The sequence below is a fragment of the Anas platyrhynchos genome, chromosome 14 (assembly GCF_047663525.1).
Source record: "Anas platyrhynchos isolate ZD024472 breed Pekin duck chromosome 14, IASCAAS_PekinDuck_T2T, whole genome shotgun sequence".
In the NCBI taxonomy this organism is placed as follows: Eukaryota; Metazoa; Chordata; class Aves; order Anseriformes; family Anatidae; genus Anas; species Anas platyrhynchos.
In genome coordinates, this window is record NC_092600.1 from 6,981,151 (window position 1) to 6,989,484 (window position 8,334).

The window sequence follows — 8,334 nt, forward strand, 5'->3', positions numbered from 1 at the left end:
CGGGGGGGGGGGGGGGGGGGGGGGGGGGGGGAGCGAACCGCGTTGCCCTGGCAACGCCGCGCGCCCCCCTCCCCTCCCCTCCCGCCCCGAGCTTCCGGCAGCCGTGCGAGCGCGGGGCCGGGCGGTGCAGGCAGACGGGCGGCTCCTTCCTCCAATCGCCTCGCGGAGCGGCGGCGGCGGGTTCCGCCCCTCGAACCTCGCGCGGCCAATCGGCGAGGCGCTTGGAGGGCGGCGAGGGCGGGACTTCCGCCGCCGGGGAGGCGGTTTTGTGTGTGAGGAGAGGAGCGGGCGGCGCGCGCGGGGTCCCGGCTCCCCCGCGGGGTCGGCGGCGGTGGCGGCGGTTTCGGGGCCCGGCCCTGCCCGGCTCCGGCCTCCTCCGAGCCGAGGGGCGGCGGAGCGGCCTCCTGCGGGCTGCTGAGGGGGCTCCCCCCCGGGAGGGGGCCCCCGCGGTGTGCGGCGGGCGGGCGGCGGGGTCCCCCCCGGGGGCTGAGGGGCGGCTGAGGCGGTTTGAGGGGCTGAGGCGCTGAGGCGGTTCTCACCCCCCGGCGGCCCGGGCGAGGGTCGGGCGGGCGGGCGATGAATGGTTTCAGCACCGAGGAGGACAGCCGGGATGGGCCTCCCGCAGCCCCTTTCTACGGCCAGAGCTGCTGCCTCATCGACGACGGGGACCGCTGCGTGCGCCCCGCCGGCAACGCGTCCTTCAGCAAGAGGATCCAGAAGAGCATCTCGCAGAAGAAGCTCAAGCTGGACATCGATAAAAGCGTGAGTGCGCCGCCCGCCGTGCCCGGCCCTAAAGTTGCTTCTCCGCACGGCGAGTTGGGCTCTGCCCCCCCACCCCTCCCCGCGGTCCTCTGAGCCTCAGGAGCTGTGGGGATGGTTTGTGGCAGGAACTGCGGTGCTTTGCTTCGCAAACTTGCTGCCTCTGGTGCTTCTGCGCTAGGGCACAGGGTTTCACGCCTGGGTGCAGAGGCAGCGGTGCCTGATGGCACGGAGGGGCTCCTGAGGCTCACTGCGGCAGCCCCGAAAGCCGAGGCTGAGAGGGAAGGCTCTGCGCAGAGGGTGCTGTTCGCAGGGAGCCAGGCAGCAAGCCGGCTTTGCTCCGGGGGCTGCCGCGCTGCTTTAATTTCGGTTTCGTACTGGAACGTGCTTGTGCTGCTAGGCGAAACCAGCGATACAGCTCACTATCTCTATATACGTGTAGCTAACAGCCCTTCTTACTAATTAAAGTCACAGCGGAGCAGATTACTAAAATATAAACCGCTGCATCACGGCCACAATGTGCAGCAACGTGCGGTGTGCTGCCTTACAAATACAGTACCCACATGGTTATTTGCTGTTCGGCACCGAGCAGCCCGGTTTGCTGCTGGCCGCTTAATTCCACGAAGTGACAGCTGACAGCTCAAGATAGAAGCGGGTTGTTTGCCGGGTAGAGAGCAGGTATAGCGCAGCAGCTCATGAAGACTGCAGGAGGAATTTCTCAGAAGCGACTCTGTTTCCGGAAGTCTGCTCTGCTTGCCTTTCTTATCTGATCTTTAAAGGTTAAAAGCATTAAAAACAAAGAAGGTGAAGTTCTGAGGCTGGCCATGTGGCAGCGTCTCCAGATGGTCAGGTCACTTTTATACAGCCAAAATACAAAATGTCATGGGAAGAGGGTGACTAAATTTGAAACCTTGTGGTTTTTAGGAATAGAATTAGATTTTTCCTGGTCGTAGTCCCCAGCAGAATTACTTAGTGGCATAGTTGTTTCATTCTAGGAAAAAACTCTTTGTTGTTAGATGAAAGGCTTTATAAATAAAAAGAGAAAATCAGCCTAATGAGCTCAAAATGAAGGGAAAGTATCAAGTATGCTGCAGAAAGGGATTCTAAATGTAGGGTGCTTGTGTTACCTGGAGATATTCTTGCCTTATTGGCATCAAATAATTTTGATCATTTGTATGTATACGAATTTTAGTGTTACAATATCTGTTAAAACATCAGTTCAGGGGTAAGATAAGCTGTGGAAGGGAGATGCTTTTGCTCTTACTTCGTCTGTTTTAATTGATGTAATTAGCCAAGTTTTGTTTTGCCTAGGTTTCGAAACCCTTGTGTTAATAATCTGATGTGCTATTCAAACCAGAAAGTTCACCAGGGTGAAGCAGAATAATATTTTACTTGTTAGTTACCTGGCTACTCCTAAAGAAAATGCATTTCCTGCAGGCCATTCACTGTGTCTTTCTGTTATATGACTACAACCATAAAAAAGAACTATGTTATCTCTGAGATTCAGGTTCAACTGGAGCTCTTTGGTATTTGTAATGTAAATTATCTTTAACAGAAGTGTATGATACCAGGCCTGGGGTTTCAGATTAGGAATTTCTTAATGTCAGCCTCTTACCCTCAGTCATGAGGTAGTAAGAACGCACGCTGTGGTTCTGGTGTCTAAGGGCTGCTGTTGAGTACTGTTTTACACTACCTGTTTTGATTGCTTTTTTTTGCCACTTCTGATCCGTAGGTGAGACATCTGTATATATGTGATTTTCACAAGAATTTTATTCAAAGTGTCCGAAACAAAAGAAAAAGGAAGACCAGTGATGATGGAGGTGACTCTCCTGAGCATGACACAGATGTCCCAGAGGTTAGTAGGCACCGAGTCATTGTAGGATGCTTTACCAGTTTTGAGCATGATGAAGTTTCACTTGGATGTTTTTGTGTATCAGAAAATAATTTAATTTGCAGCTCCACTGAAACTACTGTGGAGTTGCTCTGATTTTTGAGGGGAGACTCTTATTGTGTGGTATCCTCATTTTCTTCTTCATCCCTGTATGAAATCTTTGAACCAGTCAGTCTGTCTATGTTTGGGAATGTGATCCTCAGGGCTACTAGGCTTCTGCAGGCCTTTGCATGTACTATTTTTAACACTATTTAAAATTACCTTCAAATTACAGACCGTATTTGTAAGGCTTTTTATTTTAAGGAAACTGGCATATTCCTTTCTGGATTTCAAAACGCTAGAATCATCTCTTCTCTGTCCCGTTGCGTGCAGTGTTTGTTTTGGTGATGATTCTGGTACTGTTGACAACGCAAAAAGTTGTGCAAAGGTAATGTTCACAGAGCAGCTGAGTTGTGGCCATGTCAGCAGAGCCCTCTGCTGGAAATGCCACCCGTGCTGGGAAAAGGCATTCTTCTGAATTAAAATAAGAAATGTTTTGCCAGCAAAACTGTCTCCCTGCACCTCCTGCGTGGAGGTTTTGAAAAAGTAGTAATGTTTGTTTTGTTTTCAAGGATATGTGACCCTTTGTTGTAGCTGTTTGTGCTTCCATTCCGTATGGATCTCTGCTGAAACTTTACAATACAGAGTTTACATCAGTTAACCAGAAGGGCTGGTGGAGGCCCAGCTGGCACCTAAGAATGCTAGTGCTACAGGGCGTGCAAGCTGTTTGGTGATTACAAACGGAGGGATGCACGTCACGTAACAAAATATGGATCTCTGCAGTGTGTCATTCTTCATGATGTTTTCTTCTTGGTTTCTGGCAGAGCTTCCTTTTGTCTTTGAAACGTGGCATCTCCCACCTGATCTTCATCTTCCTGTAGCCTCCCCCTGCCCCCTACTTTTAAACTCTGCACTTCCCATTGAAATATTTGAATTTCATTTCTTCTCCATACTCTGTTTTATGTCACAAGCCCTTTGTTCGATGCCTGCTAAATTGATATTTTGTATGTGAGTTTTTTAAACCTTGTGGGAACAAAAGATTCCCCTTTGCTCAGAGGTTGCAGAGGTGTAATTGAGAGCAGAAATTGGCCAGCAATTCTGTTGACAGCATGTGAACCAGAACAAAATTTTGTATTTCCCTGAGGCTATTTTGGTCCTTTAACATTAACAAGTACAAAATAGATTTAGATTTGTCCATAAGGCAAGCTGATGTGGTTCTAAATGTGAGCAAGGAACTTTTTCTCCTGAAGAGGAAATAGCTCTTTTTAGATTATTCCGCATTTATGCTTAATAGATGCTAAAGGTAGTGCTTATCTCCTGTTCTCTGTATCACTTCCAGGTTGATTTGTTCCAGCTCCAAGTGAATACTCTGCGACGTTACAAGAGACATTATAAGCTGCAGACAAGGCCTGGACTCAACAAGGCTCAGCTAGCAGAAGTAAGTGATGGCAAGGGGTACTATTATCTTCATCATTAAAAATCGTTTTCGCTCCTATACTGAGGTGCCCACTTTCTGGACACCAGTACCTGTGGTGGCTATTGTTAGCACGTCCCATGTGCTCTGCAGTAGTTCTCAGGAGATGGTGCCAACAGAAAGCTGCGTGCTTTCTTTCACTGGAGATGGTCATGGAAAACATGGAAGCTGGCTATTGAAAGCATGTTTTAGTAACTTGCTTTCCTCTGCTTCCTTTCCCTCCTTGTTCATAGTCCCCATTCTAATACCTTTAGGAAAGAGAAAGAGAACCTAGCTTTGAGTGGCTTGGATGTTATCTGAAAATCACTGTTCTGCTGGAACTCAAGCATACCCATTAATAGTCACCTGAAGTGCCCCTATTATTTTCTCTTTCCTCACAGCCACTTGAACTGGTTGGAATTGCTTATTATTTAAGGCAAAATCTGACCATGACTTCCGATTGCTTATTTCCCTCTCTTGTCCAGATTATCTTATGATTCTCTAGTAAGTTAACATGTAAAAGTCTTTTTTTTTTTTCTTAAGGTCTTTTCCTGTGTTGTTGTTTGTTTTTTTTTTTCCACACCATACTTAAGAAATAACTGTGCAACTCTGTTATTCAGGCTAGTTGTGCATGGTGTGCATCTGCTCTGCTCTCTCTCCTCACTTGATCTGAAGGTTTTCTCTACGAAAAGTCTTTTCTAAACTTGGAGGAACTGTAGCAGTTAAGAATGATGAGGTTGTTTTTGTAAGCTGAGGTTGTCACAACTGTCTGCCCAGAATTGAATAGTTTTGCTGCTGCTTTAAAGAACAACAACCATCAGACCAAAAAAGACAGTGAAACACTTTCTAGTTCTTTCCAAGTCAGGGAATGAGTGCACAGAGTATAGAGAATGTGTAGTGTAATGCACGTAGGAGCAAGGTAAACGAAGTAGGGTGGTTGTGTGTCCACATTAGTAGAGCTGATTTATCATGTTATAACGAACTGTCTGCCAGTTACCTCCTGCCATGAAAGGCTACATACTTGAGCAATTTACCATTCATATGCTCAGGAGGAAAAAATAATAAATAAAACTACTGTGCAAGCAGAAAATAACCTTAAAGGGAGCCTAACTTAAAGTTGTCACACACTTCCCAGATTTCCTGTGAAGTCTGAGCAGCTTTGACCCTACGCTGGATCCTCGTCCAGCTCCCATGCTTGAATCACTGCTGCCTGAGGCTCTTAGACTCCTGCTGCTACCCCACCGTAAGGAAAACTCAAACTTCCATAAATCTTCTTGGAGTGACTTGATGCAGGCTGAGGAATAAAATTCAGCTTTGGAGCTGTATTGGGTACCAATAAGAGCTTATTCCCTATTAGAGGCAGACCTCATCCAGCTCCAGTGGTTTTTTTTTATTCACTTTCTGAGGAAAAAGCAGCTAATGGTTCAGGGCTTATGCTCAGTTCAGAGAGGAGTAGCCTTAACTGAACTCTAATCTTCCCATTGCAAATCCTCTGGTGTACCTTTCAGTAAAAGCTTAAGTAAAAGCTTATTTTTCTTTTGACTCAAAATCTTCGCTACATCTGGTTCACAAAGCAAAGTGTTTCAGTATTTCTGACACTCTCCTTAAAATACCATGATGCAGGGAAAGCTTACTTTTCCAAATAATCTCGGCATGAAATGCCACTGAAGAGAGAATATGCTGCTTTGGCAGGAGGACATTCTGGCTTCCAAATTCTGCTTGTAGGTTGGCTGCAAATAGTGCTGACGTAGCAAGACTGCTCGGTTCATATGCGTATTGCAGCTGTAAAGAGAGAGAGACAGAGAGAGAGAGAGGTAAATGAGGACTGACACTTTGAATTGGTGCATGTTTGCCTAAAAGCATATTATGCTCAGTGGCCATAAAATAATTTTAGGAAAACACAGAAAACCCGTAGTTCTGGATATTTCCACTTTTTAATTTCCGAATTTTTGTCTTTCTGCATGTTCTCCTTCTAGACTGTCAGTCGTCACTTCAGGAATATTCCTGTGAATGAGAAAGAGACGCTTGCATATTTCATCTATATGGTAAAGAACAACAAGAGCAGGCTGGACCAGAAATCAGAAAGTAGCAAGCAACTAGAATGAAGATTAACAAGACTCGGAATAAGAGGGATCTTGAAGGAACAGATGGTATTGTGCATTTTAGGTATATAAAAACTGTTGAAGTATATTGTAAATTTTTTTTTAAACGCAGTAAGTCTGGATGACAGGAAAGTATAGACATTCTTATCAGGAATATATGAAAACATGTGCACAGCATGTTTCTGAAGACTTCTCTTCCCCTCGTTTAAAAGTCACATTGGAATCAAGAAATGAGGATAATGAGGAAACAAAGTAAACTCGTAGGACTGCAGAGTCTGCCAACTCAGTGTTTTAAAACATTTCTGGAAATCTGCATCTCAATGTAATTTAGATCACAGATGGATTTTTTTCACTGAATTTAGACTGCATCACAAAACACCATGCAGTTTGTCTTGGCACAGGACTGGAATAGCGGCAGAGATGAAATTCATTATCGAGGTGCGTGGGTCAGAAGTTTGTCTGAAGCTTGCTCCCCACCTACACGTGCTCTGTCTTGCCTTGAGTCAGTGCTTCAAGTCTCAAACTTCTACAAATGCTCCAGCTCACCAAATGTACTCCAGTGAACGCTACTTGACTAGTCTGAAATTTTATTTTTTTCACCTTGTTTCACCCGACATGGAAGCCAAACAACTTTCTACAGTCGCTGTTTTTCTAAGTTCTTTTATTTAAGAACTCACTACTTAATTGTCTGTAAGCATTTAAGAACTTCTGCAGTTCTTCAGAATGTGGTATCAAGGCAAATACAGCTTATTTGCTGGGTTTGATTGCGTTGGTAGAAATGCTCATTTAATTCACTTGTATGTGTTTCCCTTGTATTCAAGGCTGGGTGATGATAGGTGAAAGAATGGGTTCAACATCTGTCTCTTAATCTCTGTGCCACGTCAGCTATCAGTCACAGGTGACGGGATTTTCACACTGAAGCTAGGCTTCGGCAGATGTCCCAAAACTGCTGTGTGGATTAAGAGGCTTGGCAGTGTAAAGACATGCTAACGGGTGTAGTGCCATAAGCAGGGTAGCAAACTGGCTGGAGCATGATGCATTTCATCTGCCTTTACAAGCAAACAAAGCATCCTGAGTATTGAAGCACTTGCCTTTTATGAGCATTATGTGTGCTTTCTGAGAGTTCTCTGAAGCAGAGGGTGGCATGCTGGTGCTCGCTAACAGGGCACTGTAGGAAGAAATAATATCCTGTTATTTAAGGCCGAGGTGTCCTTACAACTAACACAGTAGTTATTTTGGCAAAAGGAGCTTATGAAAGTGTTGCTCGTGACTGTCTGTTCTCCTGTGACCTCAAATTCTACTCAAGGGGATCTCACGATTTAAAGCACCACTCTGTTTCCATGCTGTCCTAACCAATGTCTCTGCTCTGTCAAAAGATGCCAAGACTCCGCGTAGAGAGTGTATTCTCAACAAGCCTTAAGCAATGAACTGAACAGTAAAAAAAAAAAAAAACAAACAACATTGGCTAGCATTTTGCCAATGGCAGGTTTTAATATTCCCAAACTGGATGAAGCTTTGTTGAAGAACAGAACACACAGGTCACAATCCCAGCTTTGTACTGCATCACGTGTTTTGTAAGGCATGAAGGGTTCACGCAGTGAAACTCTTGCTGAAGCTCTCCCAGGGTCTCTTTAAAAATCACGTCAATTTAAAGCAAGCTGTTCACATCAGCTGTGAATTGTGTGCTAATATTCTATCAAGTTAAATGAATTTCAGTGTGTTTAAAGTCCTGTGTCATAGGCACAATAATCTGTTATGGTACATGCCCCATTTGTGAAGTTTTGGAGAGTGTGATGGTTTCAGCATTTCCTTGTTTGTTTCCATATGGATTTTAAGAACATTGGACATGAGAGAGGCTTGCGGAATGAGGAGAGGATGTCTTGCATTGGTATTTCATAAATGTTTAAAATTTTCCCAATTATCCTGGTCCTTTCCTTACTGAAAGGGTGGAGCAATTCCCACATCAGTCAACATGATCTGGCTTCTCTCATTCAAGACAGATAGGTAAAGTGGTACGTTCTCTGACTGCATGTTAATATTCCAAGTGCTCATGTAATCAGAGGATATCACCAAGGGAAAACGAGTTTCTG

General features: G+C 45.3%; 1 protein-coding gene across 1 annotated transcript; it reads left to right on the forward strand.

The window, feature by feature from the left end:
* The first annotated feature begins 242 nt into the window (after positions 1-242).
* Positions 243-7,703, forward strand: SAP30L (SAP30 like). Its single transcript, XM_038186405.2, has 4 exons — positions 243-762; positions 2,492-2,614; positions 4,029-4,127; positions 6,119-7,703. Exons 1-4 carry the CDS (start codon positions 577-579, stop codon positions 6,245-6,247), a joined length of 537 nt encoding a protein of 178 aa, XP_038042333.1. The 5' UTR covers positions 243-576; the 3' UTR covers positions 6,248-7,703.
* The last annotated feature ends 631 nt before the right edge of the window (positions 7,704-8,334 follow it).

Bases quoted from the DNA above. Each gene is read 5' to 3' on its own strand.
- SAP30L (XM_038186405.2), top strand. From the start codon at position 577: ATGAATGGTTTCAGCACCGAGGAGGACAGCCGGGATGGGCCTCCCGCA. The intron at 2,615-4,028 runs GTTAGTAGGCAC...TATCACTTCCAG, and splicing joins ATGACACAGATGTCCCAGAG to GTTGATTTGTTCCAGCTCCA. The intron at 4,128-6,118 runs GTAAGTGATGGC...TTCTCCTTCTAG, and splicing joins ACAAGGCTCAGCTAGCAGAA to ACTGTCAGTCGTCACTTCAG.